The sequence below is a fragment of the Pseudophryne corroboree genome, chromosome 2 (genome assembly GCF_028390025.1).
Source record: "Pseudophryne corroboree isolate aPseCor3 chromosome 2, aPseCor3.hap2, whole genome shotgun sequence".
NCBI lineage: Eukaryota > Metazoa > Chordata > Amphibia > Anura > Myobatrachidae > Pseudophryne > Pseudophryne corroboree.
Genome location: NC_086445.1, coordinates 922,630,227 through 922,647,103, shown reverse-complemented (window position 1 = coordinate 922,647,103; position 16,877 = coordinate 922,630,227). Strand labels below are relative to the sequence as shown.

The 16,877-nt window shown below is 48.7% G+C and overlaps 1 protein-coding gene across 1 annotated transcript in view; it reads left to right on the top strand.

Moving 5' to 3' along the window:
- The first annotated feature begins 2,555 nt into the window (after window positions 1-2,555).
- LOC135024952 (fibrinogen-like protein 1-like protein) overlaps window positions 2,556-16,877 on the top strand; it is a 40,666-nt gene continuing 26,344 nt past the window's right edge. The window contains exons 1-2 of the mRNA XM_063953495.1: window positions 2,556-2,691; window positions 3,787-3,885. Coding sequence (XP_063809565.1) covers window positions 2,556-2,691; window positions 3,787-3,885 — 235 coding nt within the window. The remainder of the gene's footprint in view (window positions 2,692-3,786; window positions 3,886-16,877) is intronic.

The window sequence follows — 16,877 nt, the reverse complement described above, 5'->3', positions numbered from 1 at the left end:
TATGGCAGGATCACTGGACTTATACGGCAGTACCACTGGAATTATACGGCAGGATCACTGGATTTATACGGCAGTACCACTGGACATATACGACAGTACCGCTGGACATATACGGCAGGATCAATGGACATATACGGCAAGATCACTGGATTTATACAGCAGGATCGCTGGAATTATAAGGCATGATCACTGGAATTATACGGCAGGATCACTGGATTTATACGGCAGTACCGCTGGACATATACGGCAGTGTCAATGGACATATACGGCAGGATGACTGGACATATACGTCAGTACCACAGGAAATATATACGGCAGCACAGGGACACCCCCACTGGACTGATGCTGGACAACACAGCACCACTGCAATGGACTGGACTTATACAGCAGCACTGGACATATGGCAGCAGAGCATACCACCACTGTGACTGGACTGATGCAGCACAACACACCACAACTGGACTGATGCAGCACAACACAGCACCACTGGACTGGCCTTATACAGCAGCACTGGCCATATGGCAGCAGAGGACACAACCACTGTGACTGTACAGATGCAGCACAAGACACCGACACCGAGGATGGAGACACGTCCTCTCTCTACACTGTCCAATGCCGGAGTGAAAATGGCGGCGACGCGCGGCACCTTATATGGAATTCAATCCCCGCAAGAATCCGACAGCGTTCTGGTTTCTGAGTCAGGCGGGAAAACCAGAGCCTGACTCGGATCCGTGCTCAGGTGGTGAAATTCGGGGGGGTACGGTTCTCTGAGAACCGAACCCGCTCATCTCTACTTTGAAGCTAGTACAAGGGTTGTGCAATAAGTTTCTGGATGTGCAGTGCATAGGTAGAGTAGACACAATCTGAATGTCTGCTTATGAACTGTCATTTTTGACTAAAATTCTTGTGATATGTCAAGGCACAGAACCGTATATAAGCAGCACTGTACACTGAAGAAGTCAGCATGTTCACTTCCTTCACAAACTCATTATGGAGCTCAACAGAAGTCACTGGAGAGCTATGGGGGCATATTCATCATGAAAAAATTGTGCAATGAGAATTTTTAGTTTTAAATTCTCATTGCACTCTCTAGCAAGTTTTTCATGATTCATCATGGCCCCATCATAAAATTATCACTGCTGAAAAACTGGACTTTTTGCAAAGTCAGTTTTTTGTGAAGTCATATTTTTCCCCTCTGGGAGCACTGCAGCCGCAGTCACCCCATCCACCCACCCACACCTTATTGCCGGGACATTGGCCTCTCTGCAGCCGCGGCCTCCCCCCTCCGCCCCCCGCCAGCAGCACCTTAGAACAGGGACTGCCCGGCTGCAGAGCAGCACCACCCCACCAGGACATCGTTCTCTTTGCAGCTGTGGCCTCCCCCCTCCGCCGCCGGCACCTTAGTACTGCTCGGATGCAGAGATCACTCTGCAGCTGTTCCCCCCTTCACCCCTCTGCTGCACAAACAGCAGTGTAAACTTGTGTGACTTGCTGCCGCAACATGCTGGCCAGGTTTCATAGCAGTCACTCAAACTCTGTTTTGGAGATCATCAGTGAAGATGAATCCTGGACCTACAGCTTCAACCCTGAGACCGAATATCAGTCGTCCCAGTAGAAACCAGTTGGAGGTGCGCCACCACAGAGGTTTCGATGTGTGCACAGTGAGGTCAAGCATATTGTGGCTGTTTTTTTGTGGCCAACATTGGTCATGTAGCTACTGTACAACTCATGCAGCAGTCCACCATCATTGGGAACTGGTACACCAGCCAATGCCTGCTGCAAGTGCTGGAAGCCTATTCCAGGCACCATCCAAGAACTCACGCTCATTGTGCCCTTCTCCATCATGACAATCCACCTGCCCACAAGTCCAGGAAAGTGGTGGATTTTTTTGGCCCATGAACGCATCCAGGAGCTTGGTCATCCGCAGTACAGTCCAGGCCTGGCTCCTTGCAACTTCTTTGTGTTCCCACAAATAAAGTGCAAGATGCATGGGATTTGTTTTGAGTCACTGGAAGCTGCAGTGGAGATCTTTATCCAGCATGTAGAAGACATACCTGCTTCGGACTGGTCCAGCTGCTTCACAAAGTGGTTCGAGTGGATAGACTCCTCTGACGAATACTTTGAAAAAATGTAATGTTCACTTTGTAAAAAAAAATATGTTTTTGTGGATCCAGAAACTTATTACGCACTCCTCATATGATACTGCAATGTTGCCATGTTGACAAGAGTTTCTCATCAATAGTGTCTGTCATGCTTAACTACTCTACCGGAACCTTCGTCAGACTCACAAATTTTCTGGGAGACCCCAGAAGGCTGGGTGGTCCTCCTGTATCCTGCCCTCTTCCTAGTGGTCAAAATGGAGAGAATAATGATTGGAACTGCAGTCAGCTGGGATGGGGTGGACGCCAGGGCAATTTTATTGTATTGGGACACTGGGCAGCTGTCCAGGGCCCCACAAGTCTAGGGGCCTTCGAGCAGGGGTGGTTGGTGGCCAAATAATCAGAATTGCAAGGCAGCATTCTCTACCTGCCTCCCAGCCTGCAGCCAGACAGTAAATGGCTGTCAGCATGCTGATTGGAGGACGACTGGAGCTATTCACCAATCAGAGTGCTGACAGCCCTTCACTGTATGGAAGCATGTGGAAAGACAGTGCAGGCCCACAGGAGACGTATGGTGGAATGTTTTTAATTGGTTACCACTTCCCATGAATGGGTGTGTATGGACCCAGCGCATTGCTTTGCCCGGGGCCTACAATGCTGTTAAGACAATCCTTGGTGGAGCCACAGGTCATGTGTTGCTGTACCACAATATAATAGGGTCTTAATACAGAAACAACAACATATGCCATAACACATAACATGTTTATTCAAACCTTTCAGTCTATTAATATTACTGCCCCTTTAAACATGCAAGTGTATTGAATGCTAACTTTGAGTGAAACACCGCATAACCGTATGACACTCAATGGACTTTGTGACACTGTTTTTGCCAATAGTAATTTGCTTTATCTACCTGCTGTGATGCTTGGGGTCTGGGAGGAGACTAATTATTTCTATATACACTGAAAGTAATTTCCTTGGTAGATTTAAAGTCTCAAGAGAAGCAATGGGTGAGATTACTACAGACCAGCAATAAGCTTAACTCCACATTGGGAGAACCGTGCTTTTTCCTTTGCAGCACTACTACAGCACATAGAATTTGGGGTAATTCAGACCTGATCCCTGGGCAGCGATTTTTGCAGCCCTGCGATCAGATAGTCGCCGCCTACAGGGGGAGTGTATTTTAGCTGTGCAAGTGTGCGATCCCATGTGTAGCAGAGCTGTACAAACTGATTTTGTGCAGTCTCTGCGCATCCCAGGACTTACTCAGCAGCGGCAATCACTTCAGCCTGTCTGGGACAGGATTTGATGTCAGACACCCTCCCTTCCAACGCTTGGACAAGCCTACGTTTTTTCCAGACACTCCTTGAAAACGGTCAGTTGCCACCCACAAATGCTCTCTTCCTGTCAATCTCCTTGCGAACGCTCGTGCAATTGGATCCTTCGCACAGACCCATTGCTGACTGGCGATTCCCGTTACTGCAGTCCATCGCACCTGCGCATTGCAGTTCAGGACTGATCGCCCGCAAAAACGCACAGCAGCGATCAAGTATGAATTACCCCCATTGTACAGTACTTTGTAAGAAAGGGGTCTCTTCAGTCCCTTTACCTATCTTCCATTTCTCCTTACGATTTGGTGCAGGTGCAGGTTTCCTCTTTCATACTGACTTACTGTTGTCTGTTATAGATCATCGACCTGGAGCAATATATTGGTCCCTGGCAGCCTGCATCTTGTGTCTGTCTGTGGTGTTAGCTGCTGAAGATGATAAAGAAGCAGGTCAGAAAGGTGAGCACGTCACGTATACTGTATAAAGAGCCATCTCCTCCCCTCTCTGCTATTTAAAACTGTATTATGGAAACAAACATTTAAATAGGCTTCAAACTCTAAATGTATAGAGAGTTAACTACTTGTACATCTGGTAAATATACCTCTAGTGCAGTGGTTTCCAACCTTTTTTCTCTCCCGTACCCCTTGATTAGGCTTTTCATTTTTGAGTACCCCCTCGTCTCATAAATTTCCCCACCCACCCGTCCTTGCTAGAAAAGTTTGTTTTTGTTAGGTAGTAATCATTTTAGTTATCAATTGTTAATTACCATGCCTAGTCTCTAACCCTAACCTGCCCTCCTGCAGCCTAACCCCAATCTCCCCACTAACCCTAACCTCCCCCCCATACCCGCAGCCCAACCCTAATCTTCCCACAAACCCTAACCCCCGTCCCTCAGCCTAACCCTAATCTCCCCACTAACTTTAATTTGCCCTCCTGCAGCCTAACCCTAATCTCCCCACTAACCCTAATTTCCCCTCCCGCAGCCTGACCCTAATCTCCCCACTAACCCTAACTTCCCCACCCGCAGCCTAACCCTAATCTCTCCACTAACTCTAATTTCCCCTCCTGCAGCCTAACCCTAATCTCCCCACTAACCCTAACTTCCCCACCCGCAGCCTAACCCTAATCTCTCCACTAACTCTAATTTCCCCTCCTGCAGCCTAACCCTAATCTCCCCACTAACCCTAACTTCCCCACCCACAGCCTAACCCTAATCTCCCCACTAACCCTAACTTCCCCACCCGCAGCCTAACCCTAATCTCCCCACTAACCCTAACTTCCCCTTCCGCAGCCTAACACTAATCTCCCCACTAACCCTAATTTCCCCAACCGCTGCCTAACCCTAATCTTCCCACTAACCCTAATTTCCCCAACGGTAGCCTAACCCTAATCTCCCCATTAACCCTAACTTCCCTACCCACAGCCTAACCCTAATCTCCCCACTAACCCTAACTTCCCCTTCCGCAGCCTATCCCTAATCTCCCCACTAACCCTAACTTCCTCTTCCGCAGCCTAACACTAATCTCCCCACTAACCCTAATTTCCGCAACCGCTGCCTAACCCTAATCTTCCCACTAACCCTAATTTCCCCAACGGTAGCCTAACCCTAATCTCCCCACTAACCCTCACTTCCCTACCCACAGCCTAACCCTAATCTCCCTACTAACCCTAACTTCCCCACCCACAGCCTAGCCCTAATCTTCCCACTAACCCTAATTTCCCCAACCGCAGCCTAACCCTAATCTTCCCACTAACCCTAATTTCCCCAACGGCAGCCTAACCCTAATCTTCCCACTAACCCTAACTTCCCCACCCACAGTCTAACCCTAATCTCCCCACTAACCCTAATTTCCCCTTCCGCAGCCTAACCTTAATCTTCCCACTAACCCTAATTTCCCGAACCGCAGCTTAACCCTAATCTCCCCACTAACCCTAACTTCCCCTCCTGCAGCCTAAACCAAAGACAAATGCAGCTTCATAGGCTTTGTAGACAAAGAAGTGACTGGTACAAGTGCAGCAACTTTTGCCTAACTAGACACAATCGGATCACTTGTGACACATGTGCACGGTGTTCTGGGATTCCTGAATTATTAGAAAGAAGTTTCCCATGTGATCAGCAGCTCAGTGTAGGCTGACTGAATGGACGTGTGATTATGCTGACATTAATCTAAAATGCGGCAATCAGCATTAGATTAAGTACTCCCTCCATACCGTCCCACATAAGCAGCCATGAAAGGATCCTGGTGCTCTTACCTGCTGTAGGGAGAGACAGGATTAGCAAGAGGCAGAACAGCAACGATGCAGCCCGGGTCTCTGGTCCTCCTCCTCTCAAGGTGTGATCAGCAGTGAGCACAGTGCTGCTGCTGCCAGGTGGCAAAGTATGTCTGACTGCTGAACGGCGTTGCAGTCAGAGGAATAGCTAGGTGCCATGGTGCCTGGAGCAAGGGTATGTTTTAGCGCCCTCCTCCCCTAGCCAACATGTGGTGGCATGTTACATTTATAAAGGAAAAATATAAAAGAAATCCTAAATTGGTGTCAGGACCAGTTCTAGACCTTGTGGAGCTCAGATTGCATAAACAATATAGGGGTCTGGCTTCATGAGGAAGGGGTGTGGTACAGAATAGTACCAATTCATATTACACAACACAGTAGTGTCTGTTATTCACATTCCACTACACAGTAGAACCCCTTATACATGTTATACTACACAGAAGAGCCCCTTATACACAGGGCCGTCTTAACAGCAGTGTAGGCCTCTGGGCAAAGCAATGTACTGGTGCCCCTACCCATCCTCCTGTGGTAGGGACAGGGGGTGCTATCAGCAGCAGCTTTGATGTCCCGCAGGCGGCCGGGGTGTTCTATCTACCGCTCAGCATGTAGGACCTGAAGCAGTAATTTCTGCTAATTACTGCTTTAGGGCTAAAACACACTACCCGGCTGGCACCACCCGGCAAAAACCCAGACGGCTTTTAACCGCTGCCGTGATGCAAAGACACATTGGGGTAAATTTACTAAGATTCGTGTTTTCCCGTTTCAGGTCAAAGTTCAATCACGAATGACATCGAAAGTGTAAAACTGCAACTTTTTGAATTTGTTACGATGGATTTACTAAGCTGTCGTATTCGGGTTTTTCTTTTCTTCCGATGTCGATGTCATTCGTGGTTTTTTTTTTTTTTTTTACGGCAGTGATTAGCAAAACACTGCCGACTTTTTTTACAATTAATCACGGCCGGATCTGTGTGATCCGTGCTGGGGTTCATTTTTTTTGTTTTTTTTAAATTAAACACTGTCAAATATTTAAAAAAAATTGCGTGGGGTCCCCCCTCCTAAGCATAACCAGCCTCGGGCTCTTTGAGCCGATCCTGGTTGCAGAAATATGGGGAAAAAATTGACAGGGGTTCCCCCATATTTAAGCAACCAGCATCGGGCTCTGCGCCTGGTCCTGGTTCCAAAAATACGGGGGACAAAAAGAGTAGGGGTCCCCCGTATTTTTAAAACCAGCACCGGGCTCCACTAGCTGGACAGATAATGCCACAGCCGGGGGTCACTTTGATATAGTGCCCTGCGGCCGTGGCATCAAAAATCCAACTAGTCACCCCTGGCCGGGGTACCCTGGGGGAGTGGGGACCCCTTCAATCAAGGGGTCCCCCCCCCCAGCCACCCAAGGGCCAGGGGTGAAGCCCGAGGCTGTCCCCCCCCATCCAATGGGCTGCGGATGGGGGGGCTGATAGCCTTTGTTGTAAAAGAAAAGATATTGTTTTTAGTAGCAGTACTACAAGTCCCAGCAAGCCTCCCCCGCATGCTGGTACTTGGAGAACCACAAGTACCAGCATGCGGCGGAAAAACGGGCCCGCTGGTACCTGTAGTACTACTACTAAAAAAATACCCAAAAAAACACAAGACACACACACCGTGAAAGTATAATTTTATTACATACATACACACATACATACATACTTACCTTATGTTCCCACGCAGGTCGGTCCTCTTCTCCAGTAAAATCCAAGGGGTACCTGTTGAAGAAATTATACTCACGAGATCCAGGGGTCCAGGGTCCTCGGGGAATCCAGGTGTAATCCACGTACTTGAAAAAAATAACAAAACGGACACTCGAGCCACGCACTAAAAGGGGACCCATGTTTGCACATGGATCCCCTTTTCCCGACTGCCAGAAACCCACTCTGACTGATGTCTAAGTGGGTTTCTTCAGCCAATCAGGGAGTGCCACGTTGTAGCACTCTCCTGATCGGCTGTGTGCTCCTGTCCTAACTGACAGGCAGCACACGGCAGTGTTACAATGTAGCGCCTATGCGCTACATTGTAACCAATGCTGGGAACTTTCTGCCCTGCGGTTGACCTAAAGTGACGTCACCGCTGAGCAAGAAAGTTCCCAGCATTGGTTACAATGGAGCGCATAGGCGCTACATTGTAACACTGCCGTGTGCCGCCTGTCACTCAGTACAGGAGCACACAGCCGATCAGGAGAGTGCTACAACGTGGCACTCCCTGATTGGCTGAAGAAACCCACTTAGACATCAGTCAGAGTGGGTTTCTGGCAGTCGGGAAAAGGGGATCCATGTGCAAACATGGGTCCCCTTTTAGTGCGTGGCTCGGGTGTCCGTTTTGTTATTTTTTTCAAGTACGTGGATTACACCTGGATTCCCCGAGGACCCTGGACCCCTGGATCTCGTGAGTATAATTTCTTCAACAGGTACCCCTTGGATTCTACTGGAGAAGAGGACCGACCTGCGTGGGAACATAAGGTAAGTATGTATGTATGTGTGTATGTATGTAATAAAATTATACTTTCACGGTGTGTGTGTCTTGTGTTTTTTTGGGTATTTTTTTAGTAGTAGTACTACAGGTACCAGCGGGCCCGTTTTTCCGCCGCATGCTGGTACTTGTGGTTCTCCAAGTACCAGCATGCGGGGGAGGCTTGCTGGGACTTGTAGTACTGCTACTAAAAACAAGGGCCCTCATTCCGAGTCGTTCGCTCGGTATATTTCATCGCATCGCAGTGAAATTCCGCTTAGTACGCATGCGCAATATTCGCACTGCGACTGCGCCAAGTAATTTAACAATGAAGATAGTATTTTTACTCACGGCTTTTTCTTCGCTCCGGCGATCGTAATGTGATTGACAGGAAATGGGTGTTACTGGGCGGAAACACGGCGTTTCAGGGGCGTGTGGTTAAAAACGCTACCGTTTCCGGAAAAAACGCAGGAGTGGCCGGAGAAACGGAGGAGTGTCTGGGCGAACGCTGGGTGTGTTTATGACGTCAAACCAGGAACGACAAGCACTGAACTGATCGCAGATGCCGAGTAAGTCTGAAGCTACTCTGAAACTGCTAAGTAGTTTGTAATCGCAATATTGCGAATACATCGGTCGCAATTTTAAGAAGCTAAGATTCACTCCCAGTAGGCGGCGGCTTAGCGTGTGTAACTCTGCTAAAATCGCCTTGCGAGCGATCAACTCGGAATGAGGGCCAATATCTTTTCTTTTACAACAAAGGCTATCAGCCCCCCCATCCGCAGCCCATTGGATGGGGGGGGGACAGCCTCGGGCTTCACCCCTGGCCCTTGGGTGGCTGGGGGGGGGGGGGGACCCCTTGATTGAAGGGGTCCCCACTCTCCCAGGGTACCCCGGCCAGGGGTGACTAGTTGGATTTTTGATGCCACGGCCGCAGGGCACTATATCAAAGTGACCCCCGGCTGTGGCATTATCTGTCCAGCTAGTGGAGCCCGGTGCTGGTTTTAAAAATACGGGGGACCCCTACTCTTTTTGTCCCCCGTATTTTTGGAACCAGGACCAGGCGCAGAGCCCGATGCTGGTTGCTTAAATATGGGGGAACCCCTGTCAATTTTTTCCCCATATTTCTGCAACCAGGATCGGCTCAAAGAGCCCGAGGCTGGTTATGCTTAGGAGGGGGGACCCCACGCAATTTTTTTTAATAAAATAACAACTTTCCCACCCCTTCCCACTGATATACATGCACGGATCTCATGGATCCCTGCATGCCTATCCAATCACGGAAAAAAAAAGCAGGTCTGTTTTTTTTAAGCACTTTTTAACGAGTTGTAATTTTTCACGGCAGTGTTTGTTTTTTTTTTGCTTTGCACTTCTTAGTAAATTACCGAGATTCATACTTAAACAGCCGCGTTTTGACCGATGGTGTATTCATTCGTAATTTTTTTCTTGGACTTGCAAAAAATTACGAATGCCCTCATCACTGCCGTGATTATTGCTTAGTAAATTACCGAGATGACACTTTGATGAAAAAACGGCATCTCGGTCAAAATCGGGAGCTTAGTAAATTTCCCCCATTGAGCGCAATGTGTCCTTACACACGGCACGGTCCCGGCCCGGCTGCCGGGTTGCAGCCGGAACTATCCACTGGAAGGTCCGGCTGCCGGGCCGGCACCGGGCCGTCTTTGCAGCCAGTAAACCATGTGTGTGAAGGGGAGCTTTCACACACAACGTTTTTTTCTCAAGCCGTGTCTGATGCTGCGCATGCGCACAGCATCACATACGGCTCAAAGCCGTCCTGTGTGACAGACTCTGCCGGTTTCTCCGGGATGGCAAAAAGCCAGACAAAGTTTGTACGACTTTTTGCCATCCGGGGAAAACCGGCTAGTGTGCCCTTACTGTACAGATGGTGGGAGATGGGGAGGGAGGGAGAACACTAAACTGTAGAACGGGGCATAGGACTGAATGAAGGGCCCCGGTACATGACTTCCAGGGTGCTAGGGGGTGTTTAATACGCAGGGGAGGGGTGGATAGTGGAGTGGGCTCAATATTCATCATTTTCCGGTGATAGGGCATCTTGATTGACTGCAGATATCTCCAGCTCCTGGAAATAGATTTCTTGGCTTTCAATGGGATAAAAAAAACTAGAGAGAGTCAAACATTCAGGAGGTGCTGGGAACTTGGGGAACAGAGCAATCCACCAACGAAAATATGAAACTGCATTATCAGGCATGTGGAGTTGGAGCAGGGACCAGCTGCTTGAAGGCTGATATCTCTGGTTCTGGGCATAGTAGATATAAGTTTTCCATGTCCAACGAAAGGGGAGAGTCCCAGCTTTTGGAGTATACCTTTGGAAAAACTCTAAAGGGGGATACACACAGAGAGATCCGTACTTAAATTCTAAGCACTGTGACTAGATTGCTTAGAAATTATGGCCCTCATTCCGAGTTGTTTGCTCGGTATTTTTCATCGCATCGCAGTGAAAATCCGCTTAGTACGCATGCGCAATGTTCGCACTGCGACTGCGCCAAGTAACTTTACTATGAAGAAAGTATTTTTACTCACGGCTTTTTCTTCGCTCCGGCGATCGTAATGTGATTGACAGGAAATGGGTGTTACTGGGCGGATACACGGCGTTTCAGGGGCGTGTGGCTGAAAACGCTACCGTTTCCGGAAAAAACGCAGGAGTGGCCGGGGAAACGGTGGGAGTGCCTGGGCGAACGCTGGGTGTGTTTGTGACGTCAACCAGGAACGACAAGCACTGAAATGATCGCACAGGCAGAGTAAGTCTGGAGCTACTCAGAAACTGCTAAGTAGTTAGTAATCGCAATATTGCGAATACATCGGTCGCAATTTTAAGAAGCTAAGATTCACTCCCAGTAGGCGGCGGCTTAGCGTGTGTAACTCTGCTACATTCGCCTTGCGACCGAACAACTCGGAATGAGGGCCCATGTACGGATCTCTCCGTGTGTATGCCCATAGTGATAGCGATGCAACGCATGCATGACAAATCTTGTGATATCGCTCATTTCACCACTGGGTGAAGTGAGCGGCCCATCCATCCCGCCCCCCTCGCTCAGCACACATTGCACTGAGTGCTGAGAGATATGTGTGCTCAGCACACATCTCCCCCATGTGTACGGGGCTTAAGTCAGGCAGAACCCGAGATATCTGGCTGGGAAGAGCAATTAACAGGCTCGGAGTAAGAACACTGCTTTGAAATCTGATATCTCCAGTTCCCCAGGGCCGGTTTTCAAAAATCTGGTACCCCTGGAAAAAGGGGACCCTCAGCTATTATGCTGGGACCCTTACTATCCTAGTGCCATTGGGCAATTGCCATTGAGCCCATACGAAAAGATGGCCCTGCTTATACACGTAACAGCACACAGTAGAGACGCTTATACATGTTATGCCACAGTAGAGCCACTTATATACCTTACACCACAGTATAGCTGCTTATACACCTGGCAGAAAGAGGTGCTGCAGAAGCCTGGGCAGAGATTGGTGTTGCAGAAGCCCAGGCAGAAAGATGTGCTGCAGCATCTGAAGTAGAGAAATGTACTGCAGCTTCCAGGAAAGAGAGATCCTGCAGAAGATGGTACAGAGAGAGATTATGCAGCAACTGGGGCAGAGAGAGGTGCTGCAGCAGCTGGGCTAGATAGAGAGAGGTGCTGCAGCAACAGGGGCAGAGTGGTTCGGGTGCTGCATGACAGAAGTAACCCTGCTGCACAGCTACAAGCAGACATTGAGATATATAAAGGAGGACGGGAAGAGCTCTGACATCTGCTGGCTGTCAGTGCCTCCTGCTCTGTTGCCTCTGGTCTGCCCAATTCTCTACCTGCGTATTCTCTGAGTCCGAGTCAGTGTGCACCCTCTAGGCTAATGCTCTGCGGCTGCCTATACAGCAGCCCACAGTGCAGTGTGAGGAGGGAGGGTGGTGGCGCGCCCTCTAACTTTTTGGGCACCCGGAGCTTGTGCTCCACCGGAGCCACGCTCGCTACACCCCTGGTTGCAGTACTCAGCGAACGTTAGGGTCGGGCCCGCCCTGCAGTATTCATTGCTGCCCGGGGGAGGGCTGACTGACAACCATCAGGTTTATCCTGGTGGCGGTCGGGTATGTTGCTGCAGTTTAAATTTAAACAAATCACCACTGGTCTGGCGGCGTCCTCCATGTGCAACTGCTCATGCGCCGGGTCACACCGCCACACCTACATCCAGCCGTGGCGGTGTGACCCGGCGTCCGGCGTCCTCCATGCGCGACTGCGCATGCACCGGGTCACACAGCCACCATTACCAGCTGCAATTTCAAGTACCCCTCTGTAGTGCGGCGCGTACCCCCAGGAGTACGCGTACCACCGGTTGGGAACCGCTGCTCCAGCGTTTATTTGAACATTGATGTAGGAACATCAGCATTGTGTAGAGCTCAGTGCCATTTGCCAAGCGGGAATTATACCTCTGATCACAGCTGCTGGTAGCTGTGTGGCTTCCAGTCACTGGAGTGGATTCAGTAATATCAGAATAGCATGCGTAGTTACAGGGTGGTAGTGCGCCTTGTGCTGGCCCTGCCCCCTAAATTTGTGACACCCTGATAACTTGCCTAGGGGGCAGCGCTGCTGACTCTGGGAAGTAGGGCACTGCCTGGGCGGATCCACAGGCTTCACAGTCCCTGCCCAAAGTATCCCTTGGATGCTCCAGGTAGCTGGGCAATAGTACTACTGACTGCATGTGCCATGGGCAGCAATGGTGCCGCAGCCACTCCATGGCCCTGTGCAACAGCACTGCTTGCACACCCCTAGTTACAGCCCTGCACAAACCAATGGTGTCTTACCTACCTAGAAGCACACATCCAAAGCCTCCCTTAGCCATAACTAGTTGTCCCACTTCTGCCATCGATATCACAGCAAGTGGCTGCTCTGACCTCTTGATTTGAGAAGGCTGCCCGAGCAGGTTAAGCAGTGTAAGGACCAAAGAAAAGAAATATGCACACAATTTGCCCCTAGAAGCAAAACTAAGGCTGATGGAACAGCAGGAGAGTGTATTCCTATTGGAAGTGCTTTCTGCAAATCAGAGTCTGAACTGGCAGTCCCGGGGGGGGGGGGGAGAAATCACCTCCCCTGGGACTTACTGTCTGTGTGTGATTAGCAGATAGTGTTTCCAGTAGGAAGTCACTGTCACTGACAATGCAGTCACTGGATGTTCACTGTGGGTGGTGGATTTGTACTGGAGGGCGGCAGCCCAGCATCTCCTAGGTAAAAGCCACTAATCATCACAGCACCCTAAACCTCCTAATGGCTGAGGGCCATACCTCCTTATAACATGAAAGACATTAACACAACTTATACTCAGAGCCGGCCTTAGGCATAGACAAACTAGGCAAATGCCTAGGGCATTTGGTATGCTTAGGGGCACCAGCAGCTTCTGCTGATTAAAATGATATGCAGCATGCCTATAGTCTGTGTGTGACTGCGACTGTATCTGCATACGAAATGCTACATTGCAGTGTATTCCTGTAAATCACTGTAATGTAGCATTTAGTATGCAGATACAGCCGCAGTCGCACACAGTATATAGGCATGCTGCATATCATTTTAATCAGCAGAAGCTGCTTGTGCATCCTAGCCACATAGTAATGCAAATATTATGATGCATTTTCATAAACAAAATGCGCCCGACGTTAGCAGAGCTGCCAGCTGACTCATGCCAGGCATCTCCTGCAGAACTAGCGGTGGTGCTAGGGGGCACCAGCCAAAATCTTGCCTAGGGCATCATATTGGTTAGGGCCGGCTCTGCTTATACTATAAAATAATGACACAGAGACATGTATTTTGGCAGTTAGCTACTGATTAACCCCTTGAGTGGCATGCCCGGAAAATTTCCGGCCTAGCTGCGCTGTGCAGACTGGCAACCCCGGAAATTTTCCAGGGCATGCCACTGCTCCCCTCCGCTCCTCCTTAAAGTCCGTACTGTCGGTGGGCGTTTGCAGAATGATGCGATCGCGTCATTCTGCAAATGCCCACAGGCAGAACGGAGTGTAAGGAGGATGGGGGAGAGAATAACAGTTTTGGCGGGCTAGTGCCCGCCAGCACATGCTGCAGGGGAATGGCCATTGGTGGGTTATCCATCGATAGTCACCACCATCGATGGATAACCTTGTTGGTGTAAAACCATCTGGAATGGATCCATCGATGGTTTTACCCATCGATGGTTTGCCTGATTTAGTACACATGCGGGTCTGGCTCACTTCTCTGCTTTTATCACTGCTTAGTAAATGTGCCCCATAGTCACTAAACAGGACAATGCAACATATAGTTCAGAACAAAATGTAAGTTGCTCAAATCAATTAGGAAGTACAATTCAGGTGCATGAAAGGGAGGGGGTAGTCTGGCTAGAAATACATTGGGGATAAACCCCTGGTGTCCCCCAGCACAACGAGCTGTACCTGTACCAAGACATGAAAGACTATATATATATATATACATATAATAGAAATCCAGAGGTCTTAGTTACATACAGTTTGCAAACGTATGATAAGCCACCAGGCCCCGACAAGGCTCCTCTGATGCTGGTGGTCCCTATCTCTAGGTCTGGGCCCGGGGTGCAGGACCCCACAAACCGGCAAAGGCCAGCTACCCCAGGGCAGCACAATGCGAGAAGGTAAAGTGTTAGTATGTGTTAATAAAAGGAAAACAAAATCTATATACAAAAATTAATATACTAGTGAGAGTGTAATTAAAAGACCAGAAGGATTAATAAATGTGTTAAGGGGGTGCTAAATATGATCTTGCAGTGTGCTACCCCAGAGCAGCCCAGCCCCACCAATCCAGGGGGAACCGCACCCCAGACCCACCCCAGGTACTAATAATAATAATAATAACAACCCTTCCGGGTAATATAACATAATGCCACATGATAATGGCATCTGAGCAAATGTATCCAAATTGAGAGCTAACTTACCTGAAGATACCCCCGGGATCTCCAAATGGCAATACAGAGACCAGCATACCCTCCAAACACTGGTCCCATCCATGCCCCTCATACTAACAGAACAAAATGTAAGTTGCTCAAATCAATTAGGAAGTACAATTCAGGTGTATGAAAGGGAGGGGGTAGTCTGGCTAGAAATACATTGGGGATAAACCCCTGGTGTCCCCCAGCACACCGAGCTGTACCTGTACCAAGACATGAAAGACTATATATATATATATACATATAATAGAAATCCAGAGGTCTTAGTTACATACAGTTTGCAAACGTATGATAAGCCACCAGGCCCCGACAAGGCTCCTCTGATGCTGGTGGTCCCTATCTCTAGGTCTGGGCCCGGGGTGCAAGACCCCACAAACCGGCAAAGGCCAGCTACCCCAGGGCAGCACAATGCGAGAAGGTAAAGTGTTAGTATGTGTTAATAAAAGGAAAACAAAATCTATATACAAAAATTAATATACTAGTGAGAGTGTAATTAAAAGACCAGAAGGATTAATAAATGTGTTAAGGGGGTGCTAAATAAGATCTTGCAGTGTGCTACCCCAGAGCAGCCCAGCCCCACCAATCCAGGGGGAACAGCACCCCAGACCCACCCCAGGTACTAATAATAATAATAATAATAACAACCCTTCCGGGTAATATAACATAATGCCACATGATAATGGCATCTGAGCAAATGTATCCAAATTGAGAGCTAACTTACCTGAAGATACCCCCGGGATCTCCAAATGGCAATACAGAGACCAGCATACCCTCCAAACACTGGTCCCATCCATGCCCCTCATACTAACAGAACAAAATGTAAGTTGCTCAAATCAATTAGGAAGTACAATTCAGGTGCATGAAAGGGAGGGGGTAGTCTGGCTAGAAATACATTGGGGATAAACCCCTGGTGTCCCCCAGCACACCGAGCTGTACCTGTACCAAGACATGAAAGACTATATATATATATATATATACATATAATAGAAATCCAGAGGTCTTAGTTACATACAGTTTGCAAACGTATGATAAGCCACCAGGCCCCGACAAGGCTCCTCTGATGCTGGTGGTCCCTATCTCTAGGTCTGGGCCCGGGGTGCAGGACCCCACAAACCGGCAAAGGCCAGCTACCCCAGGGCAGCACAATGCGAGAAGGTAAAGTGTTAGTATGTGTTAATAAAAGGAAAACAAAATCTATATACAAAAATTAATATACTAGTGAGAGTGTAATTAAAAGACCAGAAGGATTAATAAATGTGTTAAGGGGGTGCTAAATAAGATCTTGCAGTGTGCTACCCCAGAGCAGCCCAGCCCCACCAATCCAGGGAGAACCGCACCCCAGACCCACCCCAGGTACTAATAATAATAATAATAATAATAACAACCCTTCCGGGTAATATAACATAATGCCACATGATAATGGTATCTGAGCAAATGTATCCAAATTGAGAGCTAACTTACCTGAAGATACCCCCGGGATCTCCAAATGGCAATACAGAGACCAGCATACCCTCCAAACACTGGTTCCATCCATGCCCCTCATACTAACAGAACAAAATGTAAGTTGCTCAAATCAATTAGGAAGTACAATTCAGGTGCATGAAAGGGAGGGGGTAGTCTGGCTAGAAATACATTGGGGATAACCCCTGGTGTCCCCCAGCACACCGAGCTGTACCTGTACCAAGACATGAAAGACTATACATATATATACATATAATAGAAATCCAGAGGTCTTAGT